This window comes from Tigriopus californicus, chromosome 10 (genome assembly GCF_007210705.1).
Source record: "Tigriopus californicus strain San Diego chromosome 10, Tcal_SD_v2.1, whole genome shotgun sequence".
NCBI lineage: Eukaryota > Metazoa > Arthropoda > Copepoda > Harpacticoida > Harpacticidae > Tigriopus > Tigriopus californicus.
The window spans coordinates 16,222,321-16,239,049 of record NC_081449.1 but is presented as its reverse complement, the minus strand read 5'-3'; the positions used below and the strand labels follow the sequence as shown (position 1 = coordinate 16,239,049).

The 16,729-nt window shown below is 44.5% G+C and overlaps 3 protein-coding genes across 6 annotated transcripts; 2 read left to right on the top strand and 1 right to left on the bottom strand.

Moving 5' to 3' along the window:
- Positions 1 to 434: 434 nt before the first annotated feature.
- Positions 435 to 5,069, top strand: LOC131888218 (innexin inx2-like). Of its 4 annotated transcripts, none has more exons than XM_059237014.1 (8): positions 435 to 592; positions 1,763 to 2,094; positions 2,194 to 2,335; positions 2,443 to 2,558; positions 2,703 to 2,884; positions 2,991 to 3,110; positions 3,710 to 3,894; positions 4,028 to 5,069. In XM_059237014.1, exons 2-8 carry the CDS (start codon positions 1,908 to 1,910, stop codon positions 4,233 to 4,235), a joined length of 1,140 nt encoding a protein of 379 aa, XP_059092997.1. In that variant the 5' UTR covers positions 435 to 592; positions 1,763 to 1,907; the 3' UTR covers positions 4,236 to 5,069. The 4 variants fall into 4 exon arrangements, with proteins under 4 accessions (XP_059092997.1, XP_059092998.1, XP_059093000.1 ...); XM_059237015.1 differs by lacking the exon at positions 435 to 592 and adding an exon at positions 821 to 881; XM_059237017.1 differs by lacking the exon at positions 435 to 592 and adding an exon at positions 871 to 936.
- On the top strand, positions 4,891 to 9,343 carry LOC131888219 (ankyrin repeat domain-containing protein 31-like). The gene is made up of 4 exons (XM_059237018.1): positions 4,891 to 5,069; positions 6,771 to 6,971; positions 7,954 to 8,154; positions 8,822 to 9,343. The coding sequence occupies exons 1-4, from the start codon at positions 5,021 to 5,023 to the stop codon at positions 9,106 to 9,108; spliced, it is 738 nt and encodes a 245-aa protein (XP_059093001.1). The 5' UTR covers positions 4,891 to 5,020; the 3' UTR covers positions 9,109 to 9,343.
- Positions 9,344 to 10,722: 1,379 nt separating this feature from the next.
- Positions 10,723 to 16,638, bottom strand: LOC131887551 (uncharacterized). The gene is made up of 6 exons (XM_059236164.1): positions 15,276 to 16,638; positions 14,892 to 15,186; positions 14,312 to 14,806; positions 13,726 to 14,166; positions 11,484 to 11,575; positions 10,723 to 11,399 (listed from the first exon to the last, which is right to left on the bottom strand). The coding sequence occupies exons 1-4, from the start codon at positions 15,463 to 15,465 to the stop codon at positions 13,842 to 13,844; spliced, it is 1,305 nt and encodes a 434-aa protein (XP_059092147.1). The 5' UTR covers positions 15,466 to 16,638; the 3' UTR covers positions 10,723 to 11,399; positions 11,484 to 11,575; positions 13,726 to 13,841.
- Positions 16,639 to 16,729: the final 91 nt, after the last annotated feature.

The following is a 16,729-nucleotide window of genomic DNA, read 5'->3' as shown; positions in this document are numbered from 1 at the left end:
GAACTCCAGGCGCGGCTGTTATAACTGGGGTGACCAAATCTAGGGCCCAAGCTGTCACCGTGTCACCGGAAACACTTGGTTACCACATTTGTAGTAGTGCAATCGAGTGCAATGCTTATCCCTCGACATTAAGGGGCTAGTGGTTTTCGTCCTGGGGCGACGTACGTGGTTGATGGCCAGGGATTGGTCAGGGGGATCGGCCGGGATCGGCCCTGGCACATATAGGATGCTGGTGAACTTAATAACAGCGTTGGTGGCCCAAACAGTCCTTAGGTGCCGGAAAAGATTGATTGACGGGCGACTCGGCTAATGCCATTTATTTTTCACGTACTTTCTACTTGTATTCGTGGCTCAACTTGGTTTTTGTACCACCCATCGATCGAACTGAGCCGATGGTCACCTTGTGTGGGGACTACCTACCCATGCAGCGGTTACTCCAACGCTTGGTCCAACGCTTGGTCGCTCGCTCGCTCGCTCGCTCGCTTGGTCCTCCAGCGATCGATCATCCATCCCATCGCTCGCATCCCTGAGCGAATTTCCCAAGTTACACGAGGAAGTGACCTGTTGTGTGGCTAGAACGATAGATCGATAGGTAAGTCAATCTTGATTTTTGCTTTGATGAGAGGTTTCCTCCTGTCATCCCTCTGGGCCACGCCATCCTGGGATTCACTCATGGATGATTACCGATGAGTGGATTCAGTGATCACCAATGTGGAAATCGGTTGGGCCCAGCCATCTCACACAACCTCATGAACGACGTCTTTGTGCGTGCCCAGCCAGCTCAGCCAGCCCAGCCAGCCCTCTAGCCATTGTTCAATTGTTTCAGACTGAAGGATCACTTCCCGCACACTCCATATCCACCCGAAGAGAGATAGTCTTCTGTAAGTTAGTACATCCCCTAGTAGCCATGGCTGCCACTGGTGCTAATCTTTTGCGGTCAGCTCTCACTTTGTTTGCCAATCGTTCCATGTAGCCGTTATCCATCCCAAGATTTGTGCAGCGTGACTTTTGAAGTCATTATTGTCATTTTTTAGAACTAACCTAAGCTTTCGGTGGCCAGGGCCACTGGGCGCCTAGGCAGCTCGGTGGCCAGGACCCCAATCGCCCAAATTTTGGGATGGATAATGAGCACACTTCCACGTTCCCCAGATAAAGTAGAGCCTCAACATTTGGGCCAGAGCATTATTTTCATACCGGTTAACGTCCCAAGCCCTCCCTAACTCCGAGGAGCTTAGTCAGAGCTTTCAAATCAGACCTCTGGAGTGGACAGCTCAAGCATTTCCATAATTTCCATACCAGTGATACCACGCTAGGCTGGGCCTTTGACCTTGGACTGGATGGAGTTCAGCCTTGGCGGCTGGGCCGGTTCAAAGGGTGGTCATCGGTGGGGGGACTGAGTCGGAGGAGACAGGCAGGAAGGAAGGCAAGAGAGACTAGGTGGCCACATGGCATCCCGACCGAAAACCACCCTATGGATGATGGTTGGTCTTCCTCCTGTAGAAGTAGCGAGCTAGCGTTAGAACTTTCCACTTGGCCTCAATGAAGGATGACGACGTCGTCGGAAATGTCTTCATGAATGCACAAAAGCTTTGTCAGGTCTCGTCATCATCCATGACGCAGGCATCATTAATCACGTAGCCATCATCTACATTCGGACGATTCCACTCTCGGGTATCACCACCCCCTGCTGTTGCCCGCATATTTGGAGCCCTGGGCCAGCCAGCACTGCTACCTGATACAAGCACAACATGTGTCTTTCCAGCTCTCACATTTGATTAGTCGACCAGCCGGGGTGGGCTTCTTCTTCGTCTGCAGCCTGCACGTCCTTCACCCACCGGTTAGTGGGGATCGGACCCAAAGGATCCAGGGATAGTGGAACGGAAGAGCCGACCGAAAGCCAGACCACCATGTATGATACATTTGGCGGGTTCTCGGGCTACTTCCAAAAGGGGCGAGTCAGCCATATCGATAACAGCACGTTCCGGCTGCATTATCGTTTCACCTTTGGCTTGCTCATCCTGTGCTCGATGCTCGTGACCCTCACCCAGTTCTTCGGAGCGCCCATTTCCTGCATCGTGGAAGGCGTGTCTCAAAGTAAGCCCCCAACTTCCGCCTTTTCCACTGCCCGAAGGTGGATGGATAATCATCATCCACTCGAATTCTAACTCCACCTTCCTTCCTTCCTTCGCTTAGGTGTGATGGACACGCATTGTTGGATCCACGGCACTTTCACCATTCCGAGCCACTTAACCAAGGAGGTGGGCACGGAGGTGCCTCATCCCGGCGTGGCACCCCTGCATAACCGGGTGCAGCAGAACGAATCCGGACACATTTCGTAAGTTGACACTCTCTCTCTCACACACACACACAACCTCGTGCGTCTGTCTGATCCATGAACGCCTGTGTCACTCATCGTCTCATTGTGTCTGGTGGTCTTATTAGGTGGACCGAGGATGGCGACGAAATCCGCCACGCCTGGTACCAATGGGTCTGCCTCGTCCTGTTCTTCCAAGCCGTTCTGTGCTACACGCCACATTATCTCTGGAAGCTTAACGAAGGTCAGTGCCGCAACCATGCCGGGTGATGCGGGATCACCACCCGCGTGACTTGACTTCGCTCGCTCACTTGAACTGGATGATTCCAAGACTGCTAGAAAGGTGCTCATTGGTCATTGGTCATATAGATGTCGTTCTCATTGGCAGGCGGTAAATTGGACATGCTCATTCAGGGCTTGGATGGGGTCATGCTCCACGGAACGGAGGCGGCCGAGGATAAGCGGAAAGCCGTGGTCGCCTACTATGTTCGGACCATACAATCGCACAACCCTTATGTGTTCAAGTTTGTGTTGTGCGAAGTGCTCAACCTCGTCAACATACTGTTCCAGGTAGGCCGACGCGTGGTTCTGGCTAGCTATGAACGAACAGGATGCAAACGTCAACCAGCCCTGTGCTAATGGTACAACATACGTAATTCTGCTCTTGACGTTTTAGATCTTCTTGATGGACATCTTCTTCAATGGTCAGTTTACCACCTACGGCTCGGAAGTGCTCTCAGTGAGCGAGCAGCCCTTTGAGACCCGAACTGACCCCATGAACCGAGTTTTCCCCAAGGTGAGTGCGCCAATCAATGCGCCATTTAATGCGCCAACCAACCCCTACAAAACGTACTGTGGCTAACTGCATATGATCCAGCCACTCCGGGGGGATTTTTAAACAAAGAGAATGATCAGAGATTACAGAATTATGGCGCAAATCCTTAAGATTGAAAAGCCTGACAGGGCGCTCGATGCCGTCTTTGAAGACCAACGAACATTGGGGAACCCAATGGTAGCTGGAATTGCATACAAGGCCACTTGGATAGTTCAAGAAAATCGTTAAGGATGAAGAAGACTGACAAGATATAAGACCTTTAGCTTTGACCAATTCCTCAACCCCATGGGCTAGTCCCACTCTGATCCCAACACCCAAGTAATGGCCTATTGTTTGCAACCAGTGCGCGAAGCCACGTCATTGTCTGATAGGTTGGGATTAAAGGTCTTGGTGCTCTTGGTGTTGGCTCCACTTTCATGTGACCGAACTAAGGAGTCTCAATCGGTGCATTTGGCACTTTTCTATCACCAATTCATTCACCGTTTAGGAGTTTTCGACTTCTCACAAGGATAAGAAAAATAACGTCCAATGTGATTCATACTGGATCTTGCTTGTTCCAGGTGACCAAGTGCTCGTTCCATTTCTACGGTACATCTGGAACGGTCCAACTCCGAGATGGACTGTGCATTCTAGCCATGAACATCATCAACGAGAAGATCTTTGTTCTCTTGTGGTTCTGGTTCATTTTCGTCACCATCTGGACCGCCATTCATCTCATGTTTAGGATGGTGTCCATCGCCTCCCGGTATGAATCATGTTGTTAAATATTCATTTATTTATTCTCTCTTGTTTTGAGGACGCTTTTTGTGGAGCAGCGTACCCGGCCCAACGATAGTAGAACATTTCAAGTGATGATGATTTGACCACCCTCTTTTTAGACACTCTCGATTCATGTTGCTGTGCAATCGTGCCCGTTTGGTGAACCGCTCAGATATCAGCACGGTCCTGGAAAAGGCCAACTACGGGGATTGGTTCTTGTTAATGCAAATGAGCAAGCATGTCAACGACAGAGTCTTCCACGCCGTTCTCTTGGACCTCAGAGATCGCATTGACAAAAAGAGGGCTGCCAATCTCAGCCAGGAGTAATAATTTTAACTACCTACAGACAGAGCAGATAGATCTATCGAGCCTGCTCAGTTGGACTCGAAACGAGTCCATCTCGATCGGATACAAAGTGAGGAGTAAAGTATACACATACATACTCGCCCTCTCCTTGAACCCAGAACTTTCACACGTCAAAAGATCTGATGAGCTAAAAGCATCCTCCTTTTATTTTTCTACAAAGGACTTTTTGATACTTTGTATATTTTGTACATTGCCAGTCCCGCCGCCATTTCTTTCGCGTACTAGAACTATGTATGCGTTGTTCATGGACATACTCAATTCCTCCTGATGATAATTGATGATGAAACTAACACTTAAAGTTTGTAAGAATATCCCCCACCCTGACCAATAAACCATATCCTCGTGTTCCAAAACAAAGCTATTTGTGTCTTTGTTCATGTTCGTTCCTCCTATTAAGATCATTCAAAGTTCCTCAACTTGTAAATGAGCTGTGGGAGTTACAATAGAAAATGCTATTTTTGAAATGGGAGAGCCCAATTCGCTTGCAACAACTGATTTAAGAAGATTAAAGCGTCAAAGAAGGCCTCATCTCACCTATGTGACAAGGTTTGTCAACAACACCTATTTGCCAAAGATTACAAGTGGAATGTGATTGGCTGCCGATAAGCGAACGTATTATTATCTTTGAATCTTTGAAGAAGAATTTCACGTTGTGTTTAGATTTTTTGGACAATCGGAAGCGTGTTTTTTCTTTCCGTTGTGCTCTTCTAACTGATTGAAGTCCATCAGCTCATTAGTGATCCAAAATGGGATGGGAACAGGCTCTGACTGATGCCGTTTACAACAACAACATTGGTAATGGAATCAATCTCACCGATCGAACGAACGAGCTTACCGTCCAGTAGGAGTTGCTCTCGTGATTTAACTTCAATTCATTCGAACTGGGCCTCTTCTCCAATGTTTTGGAGTCGAGGTCAGACTGGAGGGTAGATAATATTGTGGCTTATGATTGTTGGGGTCTTACAATCGACAATGTGTCTTCTCAACTTGAGAGCAAATCGGCCCACAGACTGCAGCAACACCCAATAGCTTTCAATTCAGAGTTCAATCACTCTGGAGATGACAAACCCACTCGCTACGAAGACCTTTTTTTGGTATAAATCTGATCCATTTTTCTGCTATTCCAGCTAAACAGGGTCTCTTTAGGTAAATTTCAAACATGAAGTTGTGAAGAAAGACCGGCGAATAATGTGCGACCCAAAACAAATAAGAGTTTGACAAGTCAATACATTTTTTCCGTGCCAAGTCAATGTCCCTTCAGTTTCCTAAGAAATTGTTAACTTTTAGACAGACACACACACACGCACACGCACACACACACACTTGGTTTCAAGTTACATTACTGTACATAGATATTTGGCTCGTTATCTAACTGCAAGTACCAAGAAAAATTGCACAAATTCTTAATCCAAAGTCAGAATTACCTTGATAAACTTTGGGATAGAAAGATTGACTAAAATTGCTAAAATAAATAAGTCACAGTCCTCATTGGCTCTAAAAACCGGTGCGTATGTCTATTTTGTGAACAACTTGCCTAAAACACATTTTTAAGTTCAGCCAAGAACCGCAAACACTAAACCGATAATCAAATCTTTGTAGATTTGTGTAAGAAATGAAGATTAGGTGGCTCTTTTGTTTATGGAGCATTAGATTTGTTGCATTGCTTCAAAGTAATCCAGGATTGGCCTTAAGATTTAGTACGTTACTCTATCATCACCTCACAACATGGAACACAAACGGATTCGAATTCAAATTCGAGAAGACTGGGCGCATTTTTGTTATGTTATCAATATTTCAATGTCCTCTTTAGTGTCCTTGTCCGGGCATACGACAAAGCGTCAGTGAGAGACGAGGCATTTCGTGTGAGATGCGCCGTCAGTTCAATCCCTTGGATAACAAGCTAGAGAAGGAAAATGTGTATGTAAAAGAACGTTGGAAAATGTATACAAAGGTAACCATGTGCCACGGTTAGAAACTTAATTTCGTGGCTGCGTTCACCAGTGGCTGGAAAATAAGTTTCCAGTCACTGGTGAAGAGAAAGAAGATTCCCCCTTGGTTTCGAGTGAAAATTATAACATGAACGTACCCGTTATCGCCAAAGAATACTGTGCATTCAATACCCTGAGCTTTCTTTATTTGTAGTTTATTCAAGTTCGGGTTTCAAAAAGTTGACAAAGAACTCGTTGGCCTTTGTTATGCTTCAGCCCTCTTGTGTGAAGAGAAGCTCACTCGTGTCAACTTTCTTGAAGAGTCTTTTTTATAAACTTCATGCAAAGAAAGCCCCCGCTATTGAATAAATAGCTATTATCGATGACCCACTTATAATAAAAATCGTACTATACTTTATAAGTTGGATTTTTTCTTCTTCTTTAAAGATTCATTCCTAGGCTTTAAAAACCTGGGCTCAGTTCTCCAAAGTTTTATCGTTTAACGCTGAGAATCGAACCCGGTTTCCATTTCGACTAATCATGCATGATTGCTGAATTGCCTTTGCAGAAAAAGTGAAGCATTACCTTCGGAAAGAGGAGATTCGTCGTGGTTTGGGTCGGCTGGAGTGGACATGGGGCGAGGCCCCCCTTCATCGGGCAGCGGCCATCGGGCGCAACGACATCCTCAAGGTCTTGGTGGAGGCCGGATGCAACCTCGACGCTTACTCCGTTCATGACAAGGATCGCATGACCTGCTTGCACCTAGCGGGTATGAACGGATTTGCGGGATAGGTTTTATATTATTTGAACAGTACAGGGGTTGCCGGTGGCGTGGTGCGTTCCGATATCGCGGGATTTAGAAGATGATCCAACCAGCCAATCAGTTTCCTTTTTTGATCTTATAAGTACAGATGCAGGGAAATAAGTTTGGCTTGTTTACCTAACAGATATTCAGATATTGAATCAAAGAAATCGAACATTTACTAACCCACAGAACATCGCACTCGTCTTAATTTGCCTTAAACTAAACCACGGACTTCTAGAAATCTGGACTGCCAAATCGGCCTGCTCTTGGTCAAGGCATCTCTGAGCCACTTTCCGAATTAAAGCAATGAAACAATAAACGTAGATCTATTCAATTAAAGGTAGGTCATTATCATATCATTTACTTGTAAAGTGGATCGTTTCAAATTTATGTTGTTCAAAGCTTATGTAGCTGACCAAGAGCAGGCCGAAAATTCGAATTTCATGTACTGATTACTACACAACTCTGGCACCCCCAACACAGTTTTGGGCTGAAATTTGGCCAAGTTAATCTATTCAACCAGATCTTGCGGTCGTATCAAGTGCTTATTTGGAATAAGATGAACGGTTTAGGAGATACGAAATTTTGGCTTCCGTTCGCAGTCCACATCTCTAGAAGTCCGTGACTAAACTTATGAAGGAGGTCACACTGAAAAGGCTGCCCTTGAGAACTCTGGCGAGTCTCGGTGCTAATTAATCTGAGGTGTTCTATGTGAGCACCTACTTACGTACCTATGGCCCTTGGGCAAACATGTGGTTTGGAGTCTTGTGAGGTTTCAACTCTCTCTGAAATGGTTCCAAACCTCGATGGAGTTTCCGAATGAACTCGTGCTCGGGTTAACATAATAACAAGCACCTAGAAGCAAGACTGTTGTTCAAATCTGTTGTACACTGCGTGTCCCGCCATCCACCAAATTGAAGTGGTTTGTTTGATTAATTTCTTTCAGTGTGGTGCAATCAGGGCGAAACCGTCCGTCTGTTGTTGCAATTGGGAGCGGATCCTACCCTAAAAGGGACCTGGATGGAGTACCAAGGAACACCGCTGGATTTTGCTCGCGAGTACAAGAACACCGAAATATTGGCCGTATTCAGAGACTTTGACAATGATGGCAAGATCACCCAAAGCTCAACCATTAACAGAGTAAAAGGTCACTACTTACCACACACCTTTATTAGAGGGGAAACTTAGAAAAAGCTGACTATCCTCAAAGGCAAACTGAGGCATTCAAATCAATGACTTCTTTGGTTCTTGCGATCAAACCCTCGTCAAAGAAATACACATAGCAATTCTCCCTCTTGAGATAAGAAATATTTCTTTTCAGCTCTCCTACCTTCACTTAAATCCCTTTTCATATTGCATAGCCAGGATGAAAGTTAATTATTGTTCTCAAGCCGGCCATTGCAACATACTATTTGGGTTTTTTTTGGTACGCTATAGAATAGATACAATTCAGGATCAACAATTAGACCTCTTTTACTTTTGTGCAAACGTAACTTGTCTACGAAGGGAACCTTCCGGGTTGACTTTACGATGAGCGATGCCCATCACTGGAAATGAACGTGTCAGGAATGACACCAATGTCCATCTCTTTTGGCTGTTTCAAACCCTCTTGGTCCTTGAATCTGTTGGACACTTTGGCGAACCTTAGTTTAACCTTAGTCAGTTCATTAGGGCCGGCCATTATCTTAGAGTAACAGTGGTGCTTCATGTACTCTGTATCGTACTTACACTGTGCCTAATTGCCGACTAAATGTAAATGTTTACTCTCTGACGGTTCTTTGTTTCTTCGCTTTGTTTACGTGCTCCGATTTCAGGACCTGGTGCCAGTGGGACTCGAATGCAGACCTCTACCATCCTGAGTGGTCTTGAAAACCTACCCTCCAAGGAGAAGGCCATCTACAAGGCTGCCGAGCTCTTGAAGAAATCCCAACGTGCGGAAAAGAACATTGGCGAGTTGAAGCGACGCCTCGTTCAGGCCGAGAAGGAGCTGTTCGACATTCACGAGAATCCGGATTTCATGACGCAGGAAGAGATCGACGATCTCGCCGTTGAGATTGACGAATTGAAAATCTTCGCCACGGAGGTTCGAAAAGTCCTATAAACCCTCCAGCTTGTTGGTTGGTCGGTCGGACATGTCGTCGATCTCATCATCTGCATTGAACCATGCTTGGCAGACGTGAATTCAAAAGTTATTATCATCTTGAAGTAATTCTATTATCCTGATTTCATTAGAGTAAAGATTGCATCATCTTTCCCGTGTTCAACATTACAATCCATGCATGTGCAATTAATCACCATTCCAACAAATAATAAGACCCGATTTCGGAACACGCGTTTCTCAAGAATGATTTACTTTCAATCAGGTTTCGGACTTTGTTTGGCGGGAAGGTTTTATTGACCACCAAAATACTACAAAAAACAGTACGTAGAGAGGGAACGGGGCAACAACGATTCCATTTGGCAAGCATTAAAATCGGTACGCAGAAAATAAAACGCCGTAGTCACTTGTTTCTAATGAGTACACTATATCAATCAAGCAATTGGGTTTGTTGAAGAGCACCAGCCCCCCTGAACAAGATGGATGGCGCTCCATGGTATCGCACAAATGTATTGAAGGATCATCTCACAATGGTCCAACGAGGACCCAACTCATATATCTATGTCAATCATAAGTCCATCAAGCCAATTAAACCTGATAAAACTAACTAGCTTCAAACTAATCTACATCTAGTAGGTTTTGGTCCAATTTTCAACCTCATTTTAAAGCTAAACGTCAAACAGAGACTCCGAGACTCTAAGACTCTGTTCGATCAGTGACGCGAAATCAAATCATAGATCATAGAAACTGATCAAAATACCAACAAGGAAACGCAAAAAAAAGAAATGTATTTGTGTGGGCTAATTGGTATCAAGCGGTAAACAGTCCTTTGGAAACGATTCCAAGGCTTTCAGAAATTTCACAGGACTACGTGCTGTATTTATCAGGCCATGGTCATTGAGATTGATGTTATATCTCCTTTATTAGACATGGGCAGGTCAAAATCTCATTCAAAGCTAAGTTGTCAATGGCTTGATTGGCACGAAATCTTTCGTTGAGTGCTGAATGTTGCTCCAAGCTTCCAAATTTGTTGCATTTCCATCCCTTACAGGAAAGATGAAAAGAATAACTTAAGCGTGAGAATTTGTAATACTTTGTGTTCTGATCGTGAATTAATGCGTTATTGTTTGGATGCCTTCATGAGCAAACAGGAACCGACACTTATTGACCTAACGGATCGTCTTAGAATCTACTTGAAAGGACGACTCCTTTCCATTATTTCTACGAATATTTTTGCATTTGAACTGCATTTTACTTCTCTACATTTGACATATTTTGGCATACAAGAACCCACTTTATTAGCTTGATGTGCTAAGTTATAGCTCTGATGAGGCAATAATCATGTAATATCCGCTTATGAGATTTTGGGAAAAGCAAAAGTAACTGCAACGGGCAACGCCATTCAATTTGTTATTGACGAATGGTTGTTTAAGTAGTAACTCCTTTTGTCCCAAGGGCTTTTCATCAGTTTGAAGCGACGACCTTAGTTTGTCTGCTCAAAATTTACGATTCGACTTCCGGCCACGCCAACCAATGCTTTTATCTTAATCCTGGTGTTGCTTTTGGAGACATTCGTCCATGAATGTTGTTCTGCCGACCATACAACAGAGTTACCATATTTATGTATTTCTGTATTATATTTCTTGATTGTAGGCCAAGTGCTTGTATTACTCGTACATTGCAATTCAGCCCCAAGATGAGCTGCGTATTATAACAAAGATTTATTAAGGAAACGTAGAACTGTGAAGAAAAAAAAAAACACATCTTTTACGTTATGTTAGCTTGCCTCTGAAAATAGATGAAGCATCCTTAGAATTGGCGAGTCAATGAATGATTGTCAGCTTGTTTAACTGATATTTGAAGGCCTCATCCAACGTGAGCGTACACCATACCTAGATAGGCGGTAGTGCACGTCAGGATCAGATAATACCGTCACAATGAATGAATGATTTGTGAAGTGTTGATGATGAACTGATTCGAAGGGCCTCCCCAGTCCTCCGGAGGAGTTGTTGGGCTCACAGATCCGTCGAAGAAGAGATGATCCAATTCCCGCCATCCCAGGCATCATCTCTTGGCTTAGATGAGTCTGATGCCCGAGGTGCCTCGTTTGGGGCCTGCGAGCTTCACATTGGTCATGTCAGACAAGCGGGTCCGGGGGCGGATGGAAGCCCACGGGAAAAACCCGTGGCTGAATCGAGCATAATTGCTGTTGGACCGGTGGCTCGTCGGAATGATCACCTCGGGGGCGTCGTAGATGAGGTCGTACTGCTGAGGGGTAGGCTCGTCCACGATCACTAGATAGGAAGAATAGAAATGGTGACCGGGGAGGAATGAATGGCCATGATTTCGTAGATCAAATTGCGAAGTTTGGGGATTACCTCGGTCGTGTTCGTCGATGGCGGATAACGTTTCCTCCGGAGCTCTGACCACTCGAGAGAAAACCGGCTGGTAGTGAGGCCTTCGGATTGGTCTGAAAAAAAAAATAACCAAGTCGAATTAAAAGTACATCTTGCCTACCACCCACACCCTCGAAATAATAAGCCAATTTCTGATCTGTATCCCCGCCTGCATTGCAATGTGAAGCAAGATGAATCTTGCCTTGAACCAATGCTCTCATCGGCCTCAATGCCCGGAGCAACTTGACAAACGGTCAAGATTGTGGCAACCAAGCAGACACTCAAACTTCTGAAGCTGTGGCGGGACATTGCCAAAGATGAGTCGATTGAAAGTCAATAGAGTGACTGACTTGGAAGGGACTCACTGCCCCTGTTTATATACACTTTCAAAGGGCCACGCCCTCTTATTTCGGTTATTGGAGTCCATGAAAGACGACACGCTACCGGATGAAATATCTCACTTGAGGAAGACACAACACACGAAGATGGCCTGATAAACATATCATTTGCCGTGAGATTAGAGTTTGATCACCTATTTTGGAACAGAGCTGAACGTAAGGCTGTAATTAGTAACTATAATAAGTGTTGAAAGGTAGAAATCTTTTGTCATTTCGGCCTTAGGCTTCGTAAGTCGTGACGTCGCAACCTCGTATCAATACGCTAAGAGATCGAGAGTCACGAATGAAACCCCAAATGTCACTGAAACGCTGGTTTCCATTTCATTTTTCTGTTTAGGGTACCGTTTTGGAACGAGTTGACCCCGGTCCTTCGCCATGCATGCGCTGTCTCTCTTAAGCTACAAGAAGAGTTTGTTGCCAATCCCTTGAGAAAAGTTTTTAGCTTAGATGACGGAGCCCTATCATTTGATGCTGCTCTTGGAGTGTTTACTATTTCATCCTTCCTTCTTTTCATTTCAATTCTCAGCTAAAGGTTGTTTTTCCAATGCTATTTTCACACTGCCAAGCGTCCCTCATGAGTAATGAGTAGGGCCGGTCAAAATTTGCAGATAAATATGGTCTTCATTGACAACAAATTTACTTCAAAAATCAACCGAACTTGCACGAAAACTAGCAAATAAACTTTGCAAGACATTAGCCAAGGTCTGGTGGGGGCAAGGGCTGTTTTTGCCTTCCCTATCAAACAAATCTTCCAGCAATGGGATCTGAACCTGCTATCCTTAGGGAGCAGATTCTTGCCTTGTTCACGATGCTTCCTAGACTGATCAGCATTTTGTGCATCCTTAACATTTAATGAAAAAGATAAATCTCAGTTCATTAGCAGAAAAACACTGATATTTATAGGGTAGCAAAAAATGTAGTGCAGAACAGTTTTGTTAGGAAAACTAAGCTTTTCAAGTTTCTTGAAAGTAATTGTAAGTCAATTCTTTCCAAATTAACTATCCACATTATGACCACTTATCCCTTCCATTATGCAAACATCTCAAGATATGTTTGATTTTTAAAGGAGAAGTTTATTACACAAACTAAACTGAGTCCCAACATGTGAAACAGAGTAACTTTTAAATTGAAATGATAAAAGAACTATTTAAGATAGATGGAAAACATAAGCATTTGGTTGGTAATATGTCTACCTATGTGGCAATCTATTTCATACCTACGTGTACTTTTTATGCAAAAATATTTGTAAAATACCAGTTAGTAAAATTTCCCTTTTTTCTTAAAATTGTCCAGAATTTTAGACAGTTGTTATGATTTTTCACAAATATTGGTATCTGAAATGGCTGATATTAAATTATGAATTGCATAAAAATGTCAAATATTGCAGTTTAAGTTGCAAAATTTGCAAAATTGACAGGGTGCAAGTTTTGGCCGGCCCTAGTCAAGAGCGACATTCACAATAAACCACCATATAACACCATTGGCCCTCAATCAAAAACATGTCAGGTCCATTTTTTAGGCCCAGTGTGGGGAATAACATCACCAGTTGCTCTAAATAAGTATACAAAGAATAAAGATAACGATTGAGACTTTCCGCTCCTGTAAAAAAAACTCTATTTCAGAAAAAAGAGTGCAAAATCAACAGGTTAGTCCGTCCCTAGGGGGTGTCCTATATCCCGGTTCCGTGTTATCCAGCTGAGTTAATTCCACCTTGCCTGCCATTATTATTGATAAGTCAAATCCCAGCCTGCCAATTAAACAATTACTCTCTATCAAAGGATAATTATAACTTGTCGTCAAAGGTGACGAGTAGAGCCCAGACTTACCTTTTTAGGGAATGAATGATTTCTTCTTGACAAAATTGGAGCGAACACGAAACTAGTACGGATGTGAGCAAACACGAATCGAATTTAGCATTGAGTGAGAGTATTCTTGGTGTTCATTATGAATGGTGTCGGTCTTTGCTCAACCGGAGAAAGAGTTTAGCCAATTCTTGGGGATGCTCTCCGAGTTTGGCTCTAGCCACCTCCCATTTCCGGCTAAACGCCGTCTCCGCCTCGTCCGGCTCATCCGCCTCTTGTTGCGCCACCTGTTGCGCCACTTGCTCCTCTTCACTTGGGGATGCCGATATCGCCATTGGTTGAGCCGACAGGTCGTTGAATGAAAGGGTCTTCAAAGGGTTGGATCGTAAAGACCGGGTAAGCATGTCCGAACTATCGCCAGCTCGGCCTTGGCGCGTGTTTTTTGACCGCAATTCTCGATTAATCCTGTGAGCATAGCAACATTTGAAACATTGCTTGTTTTGCGTGATTAAGCCGCTGTTACCCAAGCGGTAACTAACCACTTTGAATAATGCTGACAAGACAGCAAAAATGATAGCCGCAATGGGCAAGAAAGGCTTGTTCAACTTACTGGTCTTCGTCCTTGAACAAGAGGTGGTCGGTGGAACTTGAATCCATTGATCGTAAGGACCGTATGAGAATCTCGTCCCCACGCTGAGCAATGGAGTGGGTCGTGGAAGGTGCGCTTTTCCGCTTCTTCAGAGACCGGGCCAACATATCGTTCAAGGCCGTGCTGCCACTGCGAAGAGACCGAGTGAGCATGTCGTCACCTCTGGTGGGTCGCAGGATCTCCTTAGCAGGGGATAACTGGGTGGACCGTAGAGACCGCATATACATGTCTTCGTCGAATCGCTTCAAGGACCTCATCCACATATCCTGATTGTCGGGTGAACGGAGCGAGCGAGTCCACATGCCATTACCTATTTGTCGCTTGGCCTCGGGGAAACGAGGTCGAGAACGCGAGACGCGATTGACTATTGTGCCTTCGGGTAAGGCCCGTGCCCGCGACGAGAGCCGCATTAAAGCTAGATCAACTTGGCGTGGGCTTGGGTTATTGCCATAGACTCTAATAAGGAGATTGAGATTGGCTAATAAGATCAGGAGGGGTCAGGGGCATGAGGATTATTTTATCATCATAAAGTTTTCCCTACCGGATGGGGCCCCAACGAGTCATGAACAGGTCACTATCTCCGCTCATTGTTCCCGTGGGTTCTTCGCGCAATGCTCGAGTTAGCATGTGATCAGATCGTTTGGGGTAGGCCGCCACTCTCCGGGACTTCAGCACGGGGTTGAGGGATAACCAGGACACAATAGGACTCACCTCCTTTTTGATCGCAACAATTGAACCGGTCGGGGATGAGCGTGTGGAACGAAGGAACATGTTCTTCTTGTCCCGGAAATCCGCCCATGGATCTCGGTTGGTGTACAAAACGTGAGCCAACTCCACTGTGTGTGTGAGTACATAGAAGGGAAATGAACAATGAGCGCTAGGGCCTGCCGAATTGTCCCATACCCCTGCTACGACGCCCGCTTACCATTGCCATCATTCCTATGGATCTCAGAAATCTCGCTAGGCATTGACTCTTCCCCATAGACATCCATCCCCGTTGCTGAAGCCCAATTTTGAGAAATCAAGACCAAGTACAATGTCACGAGCCACGCAAAACCTTTGGAGCGACGACAAAATGTCGAGGAACGAAGCCATTCCTCAACCCAGGTGTTCATAGCTTGACGTTCAATGATTCCCTAAAGGCAACTACAGGTTGGATTTTACCTTTTATACCAATGTGATGTGCTATTTGAAGGCGTATGTAGAGTCAAAGGCACTTGCTTTTCGTTGGCCAAAATGTTCGCCTCAGAACATGTCATTCCGGTACAGATCCGTCTTTCTTCATATGTTGTCATTTGTACCATAGGTCTGTCTGACATGAAATGTCTCAGATTATTTTGACTGGCTTATTTTTTTTGATAAAAGGTTCAAATTCCTATCATTGGATTTGTTAGCTACGTGTTATGCTAAGTTTCAATAGTGGAATCCGATTGCAAGATTTGAGAAGTGAGCGGCGAGAATGTTGGATTTATGATTCTCAAAATGGATTTGAAGTTGTTCTTCACACATGACGTGGAGTATGCCGGTTAATTGACGACACGATGTTTTGCCATTAGATTGCTGCTCTTTCCACCTTTTTCATTCAGTTTCAAATGGAACCAGCACTTCATCTTCGTCTCTCTCTCTCAGTATGCAGCTTGCTCGTTCCATCGCCTGAAAACTCAAAACTAGACTGGACCTACTTTCCACCACTCATGCGACATTTTTACCGAGTAATGGCAAACTCAAAGGCCACAAATGATGCAGTTTGTATGATGTATCACAACATCATTCCAAATGAACTCCAGTCATATGCTATTGCCATATCTAAAGCATTGGCATCTTCATTGAAGTTCGTTGTACCAGAACTGTACCAGAAGCAATGAGCGTCAAGTTAGGTCTGAACCACCACGAACACCAACTGTACGTATGTTCCTCGCCATAAACTTACGTACGTAGGTAGCCGCTTTGTTACAGTCCATTTTTTCAACGCCTCACTAAAATGCAGGAAAAGCGACCACGGTCTTGAAATTAAAAGTTGAAATGACACCTGCAAAAGGGGCAACTTTGGCCAGCGACAGTGATTATCTGCTAAATATCCAAAACAAAAACCTGTCAATGGTACAGAAATGATTAGGAATGATCAAGCCTTTCAACGTTTCATTTTTGCACCCTAGGTACCATATTGATTCCATTTTCATCAGTCAGATTCTTCGTCGGATACTGGGGATTGGAGGTGACACACGTTAAGTAGTTTCACTTGCTTTACAATCTTCGACTGTATGTGATACCCAACAATTAACCGCGGTGTGCTTACTAACCATGTCAAGAACATGCGATAATTGAATTGAGCTTGCATTGATTGATACATGGAATGCCCACATCTGACTTTTAAAAAGA